This window comes from Saccopteryx leptura, chromosome X (assembly GCF_036850995.1).
Source record: "Saccopteryx leptura isolate mSacLep1 chromosome X, mSacLep1_pri_phased_curated, whole genome shotgun sequence".
Lineage (NCBI taxonomy): Eukaryota > Metazoa > Chordata > Mammalia > Chiroptera > Emballonuridae > Saccopteryx > Saccopteryx leptura.
Window position 1 is genome coordinate 62,952,509 of NC_089516.1, and position 19,984 is coordinate 62,972,492.

The 19,984-nt window shown below is 40.5% G+C and overlaps 1 protein-coding gene across 1 annotated transcript in view; it reads right to left on the reverse strand.

The window, feature by feature from the left end:
• The window catches only part of UPRT (uracil phosphoribosyltransferase homolog), a 40,004-nt gene extending 22,339 nt beyond the window's left edge, over positions 1-17,665 (reverse strand). Inside the window, exon 1 of the mRNA XM_066356728.1 lies at positions 17,184-17,665. Coding sequence (XP_066212825.1) covers positions 17,184-17,551 — 368 coding nt within the window. The 5' untranslated portion in view covers positions 17,552-17,665. The remainder of the gene's footprint in view (positions 1-17,183) is intronic.
• Between the last annotated feature and the right edge of the window lie 2,319 nt (positions 17,666-19,984).

Sequence of the window (19,984 nt, forward strand, 5' to 3'; positions counted from 1 at the left end):
AGGGTTGCACTCCAAAACCCTTAACTCTTTCTCTATCTCCTTTTGTTCTTTTTTCTTTTATCTTCTTTTTGTGTTTTCCTCTTTCTGTTTTTCTCCCTCTATATTAGTTTCTTTTATTCTCCTTTACTTTTCCTCTCATTCAATCCTTAATCACAAACAAACTATTTTATTTGGGACTCAAACTTTTCTTTGTGGCTCTTTGGGTGTTTTTTACTTTGCTTTTTTAACTCATTAGTAGTGCTTCCAACCCTGGCTCTCCATTTTATCGACTTTTTGCTCCACTAAATACAATAGTAATGTTTAATATATTTTTTAATTTTTTTCCCTTTTTCCTGTTTCCCTCTTATTCCTCTCATTATATCTCTTAGTCAACCATCACTTAAAAGCAAATCACTTTATTCTTGACCCAAATGTTTTCCTTTTTTGCATTTTGAGGGTCCATACCCCCCCCTTTTTAGCCCCTTTATCCCATCTCCCCAACTCAGGCCCTCCATTATAGGTAGTTTTTGTTCTATTTATCAGAATATAATTCACAGTTCACCACAATTTTTTCTCAAGGAGGGGAGAGGAGAGGAGAGTAAAAAAAAAAAAAAAAGGAAATAATATTTTTTTAAACTTTTATTCTTTATTAATTCTCATGAGTACTATCAACAAAACCACCCTCAGATGCCATTAAGGAAAAGGAAATCGAATTTCATGGATACAAAAGACAGAGAGGTAGCACAGATATAGATGAGGAAAAATTTATAAAGAAAAAATTTAATATATTGGAAACTTTGGAGCTAAATTACAGAGAATTTAAAATAGAAATCCTAAAAATACTCAGAGATATACAAGAAAACACAAAAAGGCAATTTAGGGAGCTCAGAAGACAACTCAACGAACACAAAGAATATATCACCAAGGAAATTGAAACTATAAAAACAAATCAGCGGTAGAGCGTCGGCCTAGCGTGCGGAGGACCCGGGTTCGATTCCCGGCCAGGGCACACAGGAGAAGCGCCCATTTGCTTCTCCACCCCTCCGCCGCGCCTTCCTCTCTGTCTCTCTCTTCCCCTCCCGCAGCCAAGGCTCCATTGGAGCAAAGATGGCCCGGGCGCTGGGGATGGCTCTTTGGCCTCTGCCTCAGGCGCTAGAGTGGCTCTGGTCGCAACATGGCGACGCCCCGGAGGGGCAGAGCATCGCCCCCTGGTGGGCAGAGCGTTGCCCCTGGTGGGCGTGCTGGGTGGATCCCGGTCGGGCGCATGCGGGAGTCTGTCTGACTGTCTCTCCCTGTTTCCAGCTTAAGAAAAATGAAAAAAAAAAAATCAAACAGAGATGAAAAACTCAATTCATGAGCTGAAAAACGAGGTACCAAGCTTAGCTAATAAAACTGGCCAGATAGAAGGTAGAATTAGTTAAATAGAAGACAAGCAACTTGAGGCACAACAGAGAGAAGAAGAGACTCAAAAATTTTAAAAAATGAGAAAGCCCTTCAGGAATTGTCTGACTCCATAAAAAAGACTAACATAAGAATAATAGGCATATCAAAGGGAGAAGAGAGAGAAAGGAATGGAGAACACATTCAAACAAATAATAGATGAGAACTTCCCAAGCCTGTGGAAAGAACTAAAGCCTCAAATTCAAGAAGCATACAGAACACCGAGTTTTCTTAACCCCAACATACCTACTCCAAGGCACATCATAATGAAATTGGCACAAACCAACGACAAAGAAAAAATCCTCAAGGCAGCCAGGGAAAAGAAGAATACAACATATAAAGGAAGGCCTACAAGATTATCATTGGATTTCTCAACAGAAACTCTATAAGCTAGAAGAGAGTGGACCCCAATATTTAAAGTCCTGAAAGACAGGAAATTACAGCGAAGAATACTATAATCATCAAAGCTATCTTTCAAATACGAAGGAGAAATAAAAACATTCAGATACAGAAAAGATGAGGGAATTTATCATCAGAAAACTCCCACTCTAGGAATTATTAAAAGGGGATTTTCCAACCAGATACAAAGAACAAAACAAAACAAAACTGCAAGTAAAAGCTCCACCAAGAACACAATAAAACCAAATTTAAACTGTGACAACAAAACCAAAAAAAAATGGGAGAGGATGGAGATTAACAGTAGCAAATGACGATGGAGTGCAGAAGTACTCACAAGATAGTGTACTACAATGAACAGGGTAGGAACCCTTTTTATTACTTAATGGTAACCACCCTTGAAAAAACCACCACAGAAGCAAATGACTTAAAAAAACTAGCAACAGAGGAAAGAAGTATGGAATACAACAAAACAAAAACAAAGGATAGAAAAACAAAAGAGAAGAATCAAACAAGACACAAAACTAACAGAAAGCAATGTATAAAATAGCAATAGGGAACCCACAATTGTCAATAATTACACTAAATGTAAATGGATTAAACTCACTAATAAAAAGGTACAGAGTAGCAGAACGGATTAAAAAAGAAAATCCGGCCTGACCTGTGGTGGCGCAGTGGATAAAGCGTCAACCTGGAAATGCTGAGGTTGCCGGTTCAAAACCCTGGGCTTGCCTGGTCAAGGCACATATGGGAGTTGATGCTTCCTGCTCCTCCCCCCTTCTCTCTCTCTCTCTCTCTCTCTCTCTCTCTTCCCTCTCTATAATGAATAAATAAAATCTTAAAAAAAAAAAAAAAAAAAAGAAAATCCAACTGTATATTGCCTACAAGAAACTCATCTAAGGAACAAGGATAAAAACAAATTCAAAGTGAAAGGCTGGAAAACAATACTCTAAGCAAATAACATCCAAAAAAACAGCAGGCGTAGCAATACTCATATCTGATAATGCCGACTACAAGACAGCAAAAGTAGTGAGACAAAAATGGTCATTTCATAATGGCTAAGGGGACACTGAATCAAGAAGACATAACAATTCTTAATACATATGCACCAAACCAAGCAGCCCCAAAATATATAAGACAGCTACTTATTGATCTTAAAACAAAAACTGACCAAAATACAATCATACTTGAAGACCTCAATACACTGCTGACGGCTCTACATCGGTCATCCAAACAGAGAATCAATAAAGATATATTGGCCTTAAACAAAACACTAGAGCACCTGGATATGATAGACATCTACAGGACATTTCATCCCAAAGTGACAGAGTATACATTTTTCTGCAGTGTATATGGATCATTCTCCAGAATTGACCATATGGGCCCTGGCCGATTGGCTCAGCGGTAGAGCGTCGGCCTGGCGTACGGGAGACTCGGGTTCGATCCCCGGCCAGGGCACATAGGAGAAGCGCCCATTTGCTCCTCCACCCCCCCTCCTTCCTCGCTGTCTCTCTCTTCCCCTCCCGCAGCCAAGGCTCCATTGGAGCAAAGATGGCCCGGGCGCTGGGGATGGCTCCTTGGCCTCTGCCCCAGGCACTAGAGTGGCTCTGGTCGTGGCAGAGTGATGCCCTGGAGGGGCAGAGCATCACCCCCTGGTGGGTAGAGCTTCGCCCCTGGTGGGCGTGCCGGGTGGATCCCGGTCGGGCGCATGCGAGAGTCTGTCTGACTGTCTCTCCCTGTTTCCAGCTTCAGAAAAATACAAAAAAAAAAAGAATTGACCATATGTTGGGCCACAAAAATAAGATCAGCAAATTCAGAAAAATCGAAGTTGTACCAAGCATATTTTCTTATCAAAAAACCTTGAAACTAGAATTCAACTGCAAAAAAGAGGCAAAAAACCCCACAAAAATGTGGAAACTAAACAACATACTTTAAAAAACTGAATGGATCAAAGAAGAAATAAGTGCAGAGATCAAAAGATATATACAGAAAACGAAAATGACAATACGACATATCAGAATCTATGGGATGCAGCAAAAGCAGTGATAAAAGGGGAGTTCATATCACTTCAGGCCTATATGAACAAATAAGAGAGAGCCCAAGTGAACCACTTAATTTCACACCTTAAGGAACTAGAAAAAAAAGAAAAAAGACAACCCAAAACCAGCCAAAGAAAGGAGATAAGAAAAATCTGAGCAGAGGCCCTGGCCCGTTGGCTCAGCGGTAGAGCGTCGGCCTGGCGTACGGGAGACTCGGGTTCGATCCCCGGCCAGGGCACATAGGAGAAGCGCCCATTTCCTTCTCCACCCCCCCACCCTCCTTCCTCTCTGTTTCTCTCTTCCCCTCCCGCAGCCGAGGCTCCACTGGAGCAAAGATGGCCCGGGCGCTGGGGATGGCTCCTTGGCCTCTGCCCCAGGCGCTAGAGTGGCTCTGGTCGCCGCAGAGCGACGCCCCGGAGGGGCAGAGCATCGCCCCCTGGTGGGCAGAGCGTCGCCCCTGGTGGGCGTGCCGGGTGGATCCTGGTCGGGCGCATGCGGGAGTCTGTCTGACTGTCTCTCCCCGTTTCCAGCTTCAGAAAAATACAAAAAAAGAAAAAAAATCTGAGCAGAAATAAATGAAATAGAGAACAGAAAAACTATAGAAAAAATTAATAGAACAAGGAGCTGGTTCTTTGAAAAGATCAACAAAATTGGCAAACCCTTGGCAAGACTTACCAAGGAAAAAAGAGAAAGGACTCATAAACAAAATCCAAAATGAAAGAGGAAAAATCACCACGGTTATCATAGATATACAAAGAATTATTGTAGAATAATATGAAAAACTATATGCCACCAAATTCCACAATGTAGTAGAAATGGATAAATTCCTAGAACAATACAACCTTCCTAGACTGAATCAAGAAGAAGCAGAAAGTTTAAACAGACCAATTAGTAGGGAAGAAATACAAAAAACTATTAAAAACCTCCCCTAAAATAAAAGTCCAGGCCCAGACGGTTATACTACTGAATTCTATTGAACATTCAAAGAAGACTTGGTTCCTATTCTACTCAAAGTCTTCCAAAAAATTGAAGAAGCAATACTTCCAAACACATTTTATGAGGCCAACATAACTTTCATACTGAAACCAGGCAAGGACAGCACAAAAGAAGGAAAACTACAGACCAATATCTCTAATGAATACAGATGCTAAAATACTAGCAAATCGAATACAACAACATATTAAGAAAATAACACATCATGATCAAGTGGGATTCATCACAGAATCTCATGATTCAACATACGTAAAGCGGTTAACGTAATACATCGTATCAACAAAACAAAGAACAAAAACCACATGATCTTATCAATAGATGCAGAAAAGGCATTTGATAAAATACAACACAATTTTATGTTTAAGACTCTCAAAAAAATGGGTATAGAAGGAAAATATCTCAACATGATAAAGGCCATATATGATAAACCATCAGCTAACATCATATTAAATGGCACAAAACTGAAGGCTTTTCCCCTTAAATCAGGAATAAGACAGGGTTGTCCACTCTCTCCGCTCTTATTTAATGTGGTGCTAGAGGTTCTAGCCAGAGCAATCAGGTAAGACGAAGAAATATAATGCATCCATATCGGAAAAGAAGAAGTAAAGGTATGACTTTTTTTACAGATGATATGATCCTATACATTGAAAACCCCAAAGAATCTACAAAAAGATTACTAGAAACAATAAGCCAATACAGTAAGGTCGCAGGATACAAAATTAACATACAAAAGTCCATAGCCTTTCTATATGCCAACAATGAAACATTTGAGAATGAACTCAAAAAAATAATCCCCTTCACGATTGCAACAACAACAACAAAAAAATACCTAGGAATAAACATAGCAAAGAATGTAAAGGACCTATATAATGAAAACTGAAAAGCATTGTTAAGGGAAATAGAAAAAGATACAATGAGATAGAAGAATATTCCTTGTTTTTGGATAGGAAGAATAAATATAATCAAAATTGCCATATTACCCAAAGCAATATACAGATTTTTTTTTTTTTTGTATTTTTCTGAAGCTGGAAACGGGGAGAGACAGTCAGACAGACTCCCGCATGCGCCCGACCGGGATCCACCCGGCACGCCCACCAGGGGCGACGTTCTGCCCACCAGGGGGCGATGCTCTGCCCCTCCAGGGCGTCGCTCTGCCGTGACCAGAGCCACTCTAGCGCCTGGGGCAGAGACCAAGGAGCCATCCCCAGCGCCCGGGCCATCTTTGCTCCAATGGAGCCTTGGCTGCGGGAGGGGAAGAGAGAGACAAAGAGGAAGGAGGGGGGGTGGAAAAGCAAATGGGCGCTTCTCCTATGTGCCCTGGCCGGGAATCGAACCCGGGTCTCCCGCAAGCCAGGCCGACGCTCTACCACTGAGCCAACCGGCCAGGGCCACAATATACAGATTTAATGCAATTCCCATCAACATTCCAGTGACATTTTTTAAAGAAATGAAACAAAAAATCATCAGATTTATATGGAACTATAAAAAACCCCAAATAGCTAAAGCAATCCTAAAGAAAAAGAACAAAGCTGGGGGCATTACAATACCTGACTTCAAACTATATTATAGAGCCATGACAATCAAAACAGCATGGTATTGGCAGAAAAATAGACACTCAGACCAATGGAACAGAATAGAAAGTTCAAAAATAAAACCACATAATATGGTCAAATAATTTTTGATAAAGGGGCCAACAACACACAATGGAGAAAAGAAAGCCTCTTCAACAAATGGTGCTGGGAAAACTGGAAAGCTACATGCAAAAGAATGAAACTCGACTACAGTTTGTCCCCTTGTACTAAAATTAAGTCAAAATGGATCAAAGACCTAAATATAAGACCTGAAACAATAAAGTACATAGAAGAAGCATAGGTTCTAAACTCATGGACCTTGGTTTTAAAGAGCATTTTATGAATTTGACTCCAAAGGCAAGGGAAGTTAAGGCAAAAATAAATGAATGAGGCTACATCAGACTAACAAGTTTTTGCTCAGCAAGAGAAACTGACAACAAAATAAATAGACAGCCAACTAAAGGGGAAATGATATTTTCAAACAACAGCTCAGATAAGGGCCTAATATCCAAAATATATAAAGAACTCATAAAACTCAACAATAAACAAACAAACAATCCAATAAAATAAGGGGAAGAGGACATGAAAAGAGACTTTCCCAGAAAGAAATACAAATGGCCAACAGAGATATGAAAAGATGTTCATCTTCATTAGTTATTAGAGAAATGCAAATCAAAACTGCAATGAGATACCGCCTCACATCTGTTAGATTAGCTTTTATTAACAAGACAGGTAATAGCAAATGTTGGAGAGGCTGTGGAGAAAAAGGAACCCTCATCCACTGTTAGTGGGAATGTAAAGTAGTATAACCCTTATGGAAGAAGGTATGGTGGTTCATCAAAAAACTGAAAATAGAACTACCTTATGACCCAGCAATCCCTCTACTGGGTATATACTCCAAAAACTCAGAGACATTGATACGTAAAGAGACGTGCAGCCCCATGTTCATTGCAGCATTGTTCACAGTGGCCAAGACATGGAAACAACCAAAAAGCCCTTCAATAGATGACTGGATAAAGAAGATGTGGCACATATACACTATGGAATACTACTCAGCCATAAGAAACGATGACATCAGATCATTTACAGCAAAATGGTGGGATCTTGATAACATTATAAGGAGTGAAATAAGTAAATCAGAAAAAAACAAGAACTACATGATTCCATACATTGGTGGAACATAAAAATGAGACTAAGAGACATGGACAAGAGTGTGGTGGTTACCAGGGGTGGGGGGAGGGAGGACAGGGGGAGAGTTAGGGGGAGGGGGAGGGGCACAGAGAACTAGATAGAGGGTGGCGAAGGACAATCTGACTTTGGGCGAGGGGTATGCAACATAATTTAATGACAAAATAACCTAGACATGTTTTCTTTGAATATATGTACCCTGATTTATTAATGTCATCCCATTACCATTAATAAAAATTTATTTAAAAAAAAAACAAAAAAAACAAAAAAAACAAAATGGTGGGATCTTGATAACATTATACGGAGTGAAATAAGTAAATCAGAAAAAATCAAGAACTGCATCATTCTATACGTAGGTGGGACATAAAAACAAGACTAAGAGACATTGACAAGAGTGTGGTGGTGGGGGGGGAGGGGGAGGGGGTGGGGCACAAAGAAAACTAGAAAGAAGGTGACAGAGGACAATCTGACTTTGGGTGATGGGTATGCAACATAATTGATTGACAAGATAACCTGGACATGTTTTCTTTGAACATATGTACCCTGATTTATTGATGTCACCCCAGTAAAATTAATAATAATAATAAAAAAAGGAATTACATATTTTCTAATATATCCAAATACTGGTATATAAGGATATATAAACCTTAGAAACAATGATAAAATTTAATAATACAGTACATTAGAGGATTTCGTTATAGTCTTCTTGAGGAGTTTTAGATTTAATAGTATTATTTATAATGTTTACAATGATTTTTCTTCTTTTTCAATAGCTATGTAGTCCTTTTTGTTTTTCTAATTAAAATTTGTAATTGGTGTCATTGTCCAGCAAAACACCTATAATTCAATGATTTTCAGATTTTCTTTGATTCAATAAACCTATGGAATTTTTCCCAAAGAAATATAGATAAATGTTGGAATTCATATTCTCCATTAAACCAATAGTAAGAAGCCTAAAAAAAAAAAAAAAAAAAGAAGTTAGCATGTTTCTTGTTTTTTACTACAGGAACCAAACAACAGGTTTGCTACTCCAAGTAGTTCATTGTTGCGGCAACAATACTATGTTTCAAATATTGCCCATTTCAAAAAAGATATTTTAAATCAGTCCAATTTTCTCAATCTTGTCTACTTTATATAGTTATATATAATAATATATATATTATATATTATAATATATATATTATTTCTAATATATATGTGTGTGTGTGTGTGTATACACACACACACACATATATATAATAGAAAGCACAGTCAATTCAGAAAGCAATCCTTTCACTAGAGAGCTACTAAAGACCAGAAACAACAAAAGAAATAACAAGTACTCCAATGTTTTCTATTATCAGAGAACCCCATAGTATACATATATATATATAATGTCATATCAAAATAGAGAAGAATATGAAGCCCCTAGGAAGATTGGATATGATTAAGTGATGGTACATTCCATAACTAGACCTATGTAAATATAGTTCCTCATACCCTAGACACCCTACACAAGCCCCTAAAGGGGATGAAACAGGTCTTATTTTTGTGAGGAATGCCAATTTTCAAAGATCTGTTAACAGGATTAACAAAAACAAAACAAAAACACTGTCTCCAGCCTAAATAACTAAGCATCAATTAGTGATAAAAAAAAATCATAGTGAATCTTTCCATACTATACCACAGCATCATAAAAATTATGTATAATCTGTGTTCTTTTAAAAACAAGAATGTGAGTTGTATAATTTAATTCCTTTTACTATATTCTGAAAGCTTAAGAAACTAGCACTCATAGATGCAATTAGAACTATGCACACATCCAAACATGAAAGTTTAAAATGCCATAAATGTGCACAGCTCTTCACTGTTTATAACAAGTGTTCAAGGAGTAAAGTATCTTGTTTTAGGCTTCCAAGAGCTCCATGAAACATTGCCAACATCCCCGTTTTACAAATGATAAAGCTGAAGCACAGAGATACTAAACATCTTGCCCAAGATCACTCTGCATCCCAATGTCTCCCTCCAAACTCAGAAAAAAAAGATTTCACTTACACCCAGGTTTACCATACTGCCAGGCTTTTCCAAGTAATGCAGTAAAATCAGAAACTGATATTGTCATATATGAATGCTGAATGTCATGCAGTTTCCAAGTTCTAATGAATGCTTCACTTTTATATTGTTATGAAGATAGCTTTGTAAAATCTAGTGAAATCTAAGGGACCCTTACCCCATGAAAATGCAAATGTTCACAGCAGTTATATATTATTCATAATAGCCAAACAGTGGAAAGCACCCAAATGCCCATCACTTAATAAATGGATTTAAAGGCCCTGGCCGGTTGGCTCAGAGGTAGAGCATCAGCCTGGCGTGTGGGGGACCCGGGTTCGTTTCCCGGCCAGGGCACATAAGAGAAGCGCCCATTTGCTTCTCCACCCCCCCACCCTCCTTCCTCTCTGTCTCTCTCTTCCCCTCCCGCAGCCAAGGCTCCATTGGAGCGAAGATGGCCCGGGCGCTGGGGATGGCTCCTTGGCTTCTGCCCTAGGCGCTGGAGTGGCTCTAGTCGCGGCAGAGCGATGCCCCGGAGGGGCAGAGCATCACCCCCTGGTGGACAGAGCATCGCCCCTGGTGGGCATGCCGGGTGGATCCCGGTCAGGCGCATGCGGGAGTCTGTCTGACTGTCTGTCTCTCCCCGATTCCAGCTTCAGAAAAATACAAAAAAAAAAATGGATTTAAAAAATGTGGTATATTCATACAATGGAAAGCATTTACTTTCACGTTTCAGATAAAAAAGGAATGGTACTGGTATAACATGAACCTTGAAAACGCTATGCTAAACAAAAACAAAAGCTAGTCACAAAGCCCTATATGTTGTATGACTCGACTTGTATGAAATTTCCAGAATGAAGAAATCAATAGAGACAGAAAGTAGTCTAGGGCTTTAGGTGAGGTGGAGCAATGAAAATATTCTAAGATTGATGGTGTGATGGTTGCACAGTCATAACTATACTTTAAAGCCACTTTAAACAGTGTATTACAGGGTATGTGAATTATATCTAAATAAAATGTTATTTAAAAAACCATTAAATGCACACAAAAAATAACATTTACCAGATTATTTCTGAAGAATTGTTATAGCCCCTAAACCCCTCTATCCGTTTAGAGGGATTTAAGACTTATGGTCAGTAACTCCTGCTTTATACAACAATAATCATCATCTTATTTTTCTATTTTCTACAGATGAATTTTATTTCAGCTCCCCCCACCACAACTCCTACTTTTTAGAATTAAAAACAGGAAAACAGTATAGTGTCAAAAAATAGAATAGTTTCTAAAACTATAATTTTTAAGAGCTTTAGAAACAACCTGTAATAACTGAGTATCTATTTGCAAGGCATGCTTGGAATTAAAAAATGTAAGAGATACATTTTTTTTTTGTCCTCTGGAACTTAAAATTGAATGTGAGATCAATATACAACAATATATAAAATGGAAGGCAAATCTTGCATTAAAAAAACCAGGGGAGGTAGCAATACTTATATCAGACAAATTGGACTTTAAAACAAAGGATATAGTAAGAGATAAAGAAGGCCACTACATAATGATAAAGGGAGTAATCCAACAGGAAGATATAACTATTATAAATATCTATGCACCTAATATAGGAGCACCCAAATATATAAAACAGACTTTGATGGATTTAAAGGGCGAGATCAACAGCAATACTATAATAGTAGGGGATTTCAATACCCCACTAACATCACTAGATAGATCCTCAAGAAAGAAAATTAACAAAGAAACAGCAGACTTATTGTAAACACTAGATCAACTCGATTTAATAGATATCTTCAGAACCTTTCACCCTAAAGCAGCAGAATATACATTCTTTTCAAGTGCTCATGGTACATTCTCTAGGATAGACCACATGTTAGGGCACATAAGTGCTCTCAACAAATTTAAGAAGACTGAAATTATATCAAGCACTTTCTCCGATCACAACGGCATGAAACTAGAAATGAATCACAGCAGAAAAGCTCAAAAATTCTCAAACACATGGAAACTAAATAGCAGGGTGTTAAATAATGAATGGATTAAGAATGAGATCAAAGAAGAAATAAAAAAATTCCTAGAAACGAATGACAATGAGCATACAACAACTCAAAATTTATGGGACACAGCGAAAGCAGTGCTGAGAGGGAAGTTCATAGCACTACAGGCACACTTTCAGAAGCTAGAAAAAGCTCACATAAACAACTTAACCCTGCATCTAAAAGAATTAGAAAAAGAACAGCAAGTAAAGCCCAAATGTAGTAGAAGGAAGGAAATAATAAAGATCAGAGCAGAAATAAATGACATAGAGGCTAAAGAAACAATACAGAGGATCAATGAAACTAGGAGCTGGTTCTTTGAAAAGGTAAACAAGATTGATGAACCTTTAAGTAGACTCACCAAGAAAAAGAGAGAGAGGACTCAAATAAATAAAATTAGAAATGAGAGAGGAGAAATAACAACTGACACAACAGAAATACAAAATATTGTAAGAAAATACTATGAAGAACTGTATGCCAAAAAACTAGACAACCTAGATGAAATGGACAAATTCCTTGAAACATACAATCTTCCAAAAATCAATCTGGAAGAATCAGAAAACCTAAACAGACCGATTACAACAAATGAGATCGAAACAGTTATCAAAAAACTCCCAACAAAGAAAAGTCCGGAGCCCGATGGCTTCACAATGGAATTCTACCAAATATTCAAAGAAGAACTAACTCCTATCCTTCTCAAACTATTTCAAAAAATTCAAGAGGAAGGAAGACTTCCAAGCTCCTTTTATGAGGCGAGTATAATTCTGATTCCAAAACCAGGCAAAGACAACACAAAGAAAGAAAATTATAGGCCAATATCTCTGATGAATATAGATGCTAAAATCCTCAACAAAATATTAGCAAACCGGATTCAACAATATATGGAAAAAATCATACACCATGATCAAGTGAGATTTATTCTTGGGAGGCAAGGCTGGTACAATATTCGTAAATCAATCAATGTGATTCATCACATAAACAAAAAGAAGGAGAAAAACCATATGATAATTTCAATAGATGCAGAAAAAGCATTTGATAAAATCCAGCACCCATTCATGATCAAAACTCCCAGCAAAGTGGGAATACAGGGAACATACCTCAACATGATAAAAGCCATCTATGAGAAACCCACAGCCAACATCATACTCAATGGGAAAAAATTAAAAGCAATACCCTTAAGATCAGGAACAAGGCAGGGGTGCCCCCTTTCACCACTCTTATTTAACATAGTCCTGGAAGTCCTAGCCACAGCAATCAGACAAGAAGAAGAAATAAAAGTCATTCAAGTTGGAAAAGAAGAAGTAAAACTATCATTAGTTGCAGATGATATGATATTGTATATAGAAAACCCTAAAGTCTCAGTCAAAAAACTACTGGACCTGATAAATAAATTCAGCAAAGTGGCAGGATATAAAATCAATACTCAGAAATCAGAAGCATTTTTATACACCAACAATGAACAGTCAGAAAGAGAAATTAAGGAAACAATCCCCTTCACAATTACAACCAAAAAAATAAAGTACCTAGGAGTAAACTTAACCAAGGAGACTAAAGACTTGTACTCGGAAAATTACAAAACATTGATAAAAGAAATCAAGGAAGATACAAACAAGTGGAAGCATATACCATGCTCATGGTTAGGAAGAATAAACATCATTAAAATGTCTATATTACCCAAAGCAATCTATAAATTCAATGCAATACCAATTAAAATACCAATGACATACTTCAAAGAGATAGAACACATATTCCAAAAATTTATATGGAACCAAAAGAGGACACGAATAGCCTCAGCAATCTTAAAAAAGAAGAATAAAGTGGGAGGTATCACACTTCCTGATATCAAGTTATACTACAAGGCCGTTGTACTCAAAACAGCCTGGTACTGGCATAAGAACAGGCATATAGATCAATGGAACAGAACAGAGAACCCAGAAATAAACCCACAGTTCTATGGACAACTGATATTTGACAAAGGAGGTAAGGAAATACAATGGAGTAAAGACAGCCTCTTTAACAAATGGTGTTGGGAAAATTGGACAGCTACCTGCAAAAAAATGAAACTAGATCACCAGCTTACACCACTCACAAAAATAAACTCAAAATGGATAAAAGACTTGAATGTAGGCCGTGAAACCATAAGCATCTTAGAAGAAAACATAGGCAGTAGGCTCTCGGACATCTCTCACAGCAATATATTTGCTGATTTATCTCCACGGGGAAGTGAAATAAAAGACAGGATAAACAAATGGGACTATATCAAACTAAAAAGCTTTTGCACAGCTAAAGACAACAAGAACAGAATAAAAAGACAAACTACACAATGGGAGAACATATTTGACAATACGTCTGATAAGGGGTTAATAACCAAAATTTATAAAGAACTTGTAAAACTCAACACCAATAAGACAAACAACCCAATCCAAAAATGGGCAAAAGAGATGAATAGACACTTCTCCAAAGAGGACATACAGATGGCCAATAGGCATATGAAAAAATGCTCAACATCACTAATCATTAGAGAAATGCAAATTAAAACCACAATGAGATATCACCGCACACCAGTCAGAATGGTGCTTATCAACAAAACAACACAGAATAAGTGCTGGCGAGGATGTGGAGAAAAGGGAACCCTCCTGCACTGCTGGTGGGAATGCAGACTGGTGCAGCCACTGTGGAAAACAGTATGGAGATTCCTCAAAAAACTGAAAATCGAACTGCCTTTTGACCCAGCTATCCCACTTTTAGGAATATACCCCAAGGACACCATAGAACGGCTTGAAAAGGAGAAATGCACCCGCATGTTTGTGGCAGCATTGTTCACAATAGCGAAGATCTGGAAACAGCCCAAGTGTCCGTCAGAGGACGAGTGGATTAAAAAGCTTTGGTACATATATACTATGGAATACTACTCAGCCATAAGAAATGATGACATCGGATCATTTACAATAACATGGATGGACCTTGACAACATTATACGGAGTGAAATAAGTAAATCAGAAAAAAAAATTAAGATGAATCCATACATAGAAGGGACATAAAAATGAGACTCAGAGACATGAACAAGAATGTGATGGCAACATGGGCAGGGGATTGGGGGAGGGGGGATGGGGTGAAGAAGGAGAGAGGGGTTAGGGGAGGGGAGGGGCACAAAGAAAACCAGATAGAAGGTGACAGAAGACAATTTAACTTTGAGGGTGGGGTATACAGCACAATCAAATGTCAAAATAATCTAGAGATATTTTCTCTCAACATATGTACCCTGATTTATCAATGTCACTGCATTAAATTTAATAAAAAAACAAAAAACAAAAAAACAAAAACAAAAAAAAAAAACAAAACAGGGGAATCTGACCAGGCCATGGCGCAGTGGATAGAGTGTCGGACTGGGATGCAGAGGACCTAGGTTCAAAACCCTGAGGTCGCTGGCTTCAGCACAGGCTCATCCGCCTTGAGTGCAGGGTTGCTGGTTTGAGTATGGGATCATAGACATGACCCCATGGTCTCTGGCTTGAGTCCAAGGTCACTGGCTTAAAGCCCAAGGTTGCTGGCTTGAGCAAGGGGTCACTCCCTCTGCTGTAGCTCCCTCCTCTCCTTTAAGGCATGTGTGAGAAGCAGTCAATGAACAACTACAAGTTGATGCTTCTCATCTCTCTCCCTTCCTGTGTCTCTCTCTTGCTCTATCTAAAAAAAAAAAAAATTCCTGGAAACCATGAAGAGGGTTTTAATGTCAAGCTCAGATCTTGGACTTTATTTGGTAGGCCCTGAGAAGCCAAATCTTATTAATAATAAAACAGATTGTTCAGTAATGTGTGGATGCATGTGGAAGAGAAAAAAAACTGGAGCAGGGAAACAAGTGAGGAGTGTATTACAGTAGTCTGAAGAAAAAGCGACTAGTCTGATTTAGGGAATGATATTCTGACTCAGTAGCCATTTTAAAAAGTCAAAGCATTCCCCGAAAAATTCGTTTTTAGACATGCATTTAAAGTGCTGTTGATATAAAAGCAAGATATAGTTTCATCATGGTATATATGTCCCTTGAGAAACCCCATCTACAACATATGTGTTTTTTTTTTTGTTTGTTTTTTTCATTTTTCTGAAGCTGGAAACAGGGAGAGACAGTCAGACAGACTCCCGCATGCGCTCGACCGGGATCCACCCGGCACGCCCACCAGGGGCGACGCTCTGCCCACCAGGGGGCGATGCTCTGCCCATCCTGGGAGTCGCCATGTTGCGACCAGAGCCACTCTAGCGCCTGGGGCAGAGGCCACAGAGCCATCCCCACCGCCCGGGCCATCTTTGCTCCAATGGAGCCTTGGCTGCGGGAGGGGAAGAGAGAGACAGAGAGGGAAAGCGCGGCGGAGGGGTGGAGAAGCAAATGGGTGCTTCTCCTGTGTGCCCTGGCCGGGAATCGAACCCGGGTCCTCCGCACGCTAGGCCGACGCTCTACCGCTGAGCCAACCGGCCAGGGCCTCTTTTTTTAATTTTTTTTTTTTATTCATTTTAGAGAGGAGAGAGAGAGGGAGAGAGAGAGACAGAGAGAGACAGGGGGGAGGAGCTGGAAGCATCAACTCCCATATGTGCCTTGACCAGGCAAGCCCAGGGTTTCGAACCGGCGACCTCAGCATTTCCAGGTCCATATGTTTTGAAATATCAAAATAACATTTACCATAAATTTTTGGCTACCTTAGCTTGTGGGATTAGGAAGGGTCCCTTTCCTCCATTAACTATACAGCAAACAGTCAATGTTCTGTAAATTTGCAATAAGCCAGAGCAAGCAAAACCGTCGCTGGTATCAGGACCAGATGAAATGACCAATGATCTTCTACCCTAGCACCGACCAATCATTAGAGATCACAACAGGAAAAGGGCACACCTAGAAAGCCAACGAATATTCTATTGAGATCCTCCCCTAAGATAAGAGTAGGACGATAAGCTTGCACATAACCAAGTCAAGCTCAACTCCAAGACTAAAAGCAACCTTGGGCAGACGGCCTGTTGAGCGCAACAGGATTTCCTTGAAATTGTTTTACTCCCATCTGCGATCCTGAGGTGTTTGGAAGTATCATAACCTTGGGTAGTATTATAGATTTAGCCCGTGGACAAGCACCAGACAGCAGAGGTGTGTTTTACCTGCCTGAATGTCTCAGGATTCTTCATATAGCTCAGAAGAGACAAAGAGTAAGCAAGAGGTTACCTCTACAAGGCATCATTCATCTTAAAACAACATTGATGTTAAATGCTGGGACTAGGAAAAAAGAGGGTGGGAGGTCTGAGTCACCAGGAGAGAGTCCCTTTTCCAAGAAAAAGCCCTGCTCAGATCTCCACAAGCCAGTTTCCCTACGCCCATAAAATGACCCCCATGTCTGGGCCACTGTGAATAATGCTGCAATGAATATGGGAGTTACTTATGTGTTTGCATCCCATAAGCCCTTTTCCTTTTTAATTCCTGCCCACCCTCTAAGACAGACCCCCTCCAACTCCCTTTTCCCCTTCCACCCTTGGCTCACTTGTCCCGAATGATGGTTTGCAGCTCCCGGATCTGCTCACTCATGGGGAGCAGCTTCAGCTGAGACCCCACGTGCCAGGATGGCTGGCTGTCCCTTGGGAAGGAGTCGCGGGCCGATGTGTCCGTGTTGCCACTGTCCCCGTTGTTGCTCTCAGGATTGGGGTTGGCCTGCAGGCTCCCCTCTCCCAGGGCGCTGGAAGGGGTATGACAGGGGTGGAGAGCCGGCTTCGTTTTGGAGGCGCTGTGTCCCCCAACATGATCCGGAATGAGGTCTCCAGGTTGCGCCGGCTCCACGCTTGGGGTGGAAGCAGAGTTGATTTGTGGCTGGTGACAGGGCATGCAGTCCGGACACTGTAACCCCGTGGCCATGCACCTGTTCCCTGAACTGTCAACCCCTCAGGATGAAGGCCAGGGGGGATGCTCACGTGTGCTCCTGAGGGTCCCCACGTCCTCTGACTCTCTAGCTTCCGTTGCTGCCTTCTCACCCTCTAGGTTTCCATTGGCTCCCTTTGGCCACATCCCATTGCAGCCCGCCCAGCAGATGCACAAACTGCCCAGACACTCTATTGGCTGCTCTCCCTGCCACTCTGCAATCGCCCTGTTTGTTAACCCTTGCAGTCCCTCCAGCGAGGTCTGTTTCCACACCTAGTCAGGCAGATCCAGAATGCTTAGTTGCAGGGCCTTCCTGGCCAGCTGGCTGAAGGGATTCTGCGTGTAGAACTTTGGTTGAGCCAGGAAATGTTAGGGATGGTATGCTTACTTAGTTGCAGGGTCTTCCAGGAAATGCTAAGGATGGGAGGGGATGATAAAATGATGACACACACAAACCCCATTATGTCCAGACTGTTTCATTGCAGAAAGATTATACACTTCATCATGGGATCTTTACCTTGTTCTATCTAACGGAAGGAACCCAAATTCTGCCACCCTGAAACTGCTTTGGGGGATATAGCTTTTTAAGCTGTTTAGTAATACTTGGAGTAGTACAAAATGTTCATGTACGTCCTTGTGCCTCCTTACTATCCAGAGTAAAATTGTACATGTGGAAGGCAACATTAAAAAAAGGCAAAGGGGCCCTGGCCGGTTGGCTCAGTGGTAGAGTGTCGGCCTGGCGTGCGGAAGTCCCGGGTTCGATTCCCCGCCAGGGCACACAGGAGAGGCACCCATTTGCTTCTCCACCCCTCCCCCTTTCCTTCCTCTCTGTCTCTCTCTTCCCCTCCCGCAGCCAAGGCTCCATTGGAGCAAAAAGATGGCCCGGGCGCTGGGGATGGCTCCTTGGCCTCTGCCCCAGGCGCTAGAGTGGCTCTGGTCGTGACAGAGTGACGCTCCGGATGGGCAGAGCATCGCCCCCTGGTGGGCGTGCCGGGTGGATCCGGGTTGGGTGCATGCGGGAGTCTGTCTGACTGCCTCCCCGTTTCCAGCTTCAGAAAAATGCAAAAAAAAAAAAAAAAAAAAAAAAGGCAAAGGTATGTTCTTATTTCCATAAATTGGTTATAAAAAAACACAACAACCAGCCTGACCTGTGGTGGCACAGTGGGTAAAAGTGTCAACCTGGAACGCTGAGGTTACTGGTTCGAAACCCTAGGCTTGCCTGGTCAAGGCACATATGATATGAGAGTTGATGCTTCCTGCTCCTCCCTCTGTTCTTTCTACCTCTTTCCTCTCTCTGTTTCTTTCTCTCTCTGTGTCTCCTCTCTCTAAAAAAATGGATAAATAAAATGTAAAAAATAAATAAATTGTAAAAAGTAACAGAATTATTATAAAAATTATTTTCAAAACCAGGATTTTAAGTTAATAAAACTGTAACTGTAACTCATTTTATTTTTTGAAAAAAACAAAACAAAACAAAACAAAAAACAACTTACTCCCAGGGGTCAGTGAGCATGAAAAAAAAACTCACTACTCAAAGGGTTAAGAAACAAATGACTCAGAAAAAACTTGGACCCCTACCCCTTTTCTGCCCAAGAGAGTCAGACAGAGAACCTGGAGGTAGATCTTAGGATATTCCCCTTAGCCTAATTTAAACTGAGTATGAAATCCACTATGTCCCCGAGTTTGAGTCACCTAAGGAGATTTTCCTGCCCTCTTCCTCAACTACTTAAGATCCCTCCACTCTCACTTCTGAAATCTAATACCCTGTTACCCAACTTCTCTCCTTTGTCCAAAATGTCTTAGATATCCAATGTTGCTTCACTGTCTTTGAGATTTTCATGTAATGGTCACGTCTCTGTGAATTCCCCATGCACATGTATTAAACTTTGATTTTGTCTCTGGTAATTTCATGTTTAGCTAGCCAAAAGAACTTAGAAGGTAGGAGGAAAACTGTTAATATTTTTCAGCCCCCATATAGCCAAAAGAGGAAGTAACATATGCCTAGCAGACTGCCCAATAACCTGCTCTTTACTAGACGGTTCTACAACTTGAAGCCTCCCAAGTCTGCTTGATTGCTGTAGTTTTCCTTATCTGTATTGGTTGGGCCCTACACTGTACAGTTACCATGAGGATTTTGATAGCATTTTAGATTCACTCTAAAGGCAGGATAGTACAAAGCCAGGAAAATGCTTTAGCAAGTGAAATGGGGAGACTGAAGCAGATGGCTGATTCAAATGGGCCCCATCCAGCACCCTGACTCACCTGTCTCCTTCTCCCTTGCAGGAACACTCCCTTAAGCCTCAGCCCTCAGGACAATGAGGTTCTGATCAGTATCAAATACTCTTGGGAATAAAGCCTTCAGTCTGTTGACCACAGAGACAGAGTTTGGGTCAAAGTAGAGATAACATGTTTAGCTCCAGGCCCAGAGAA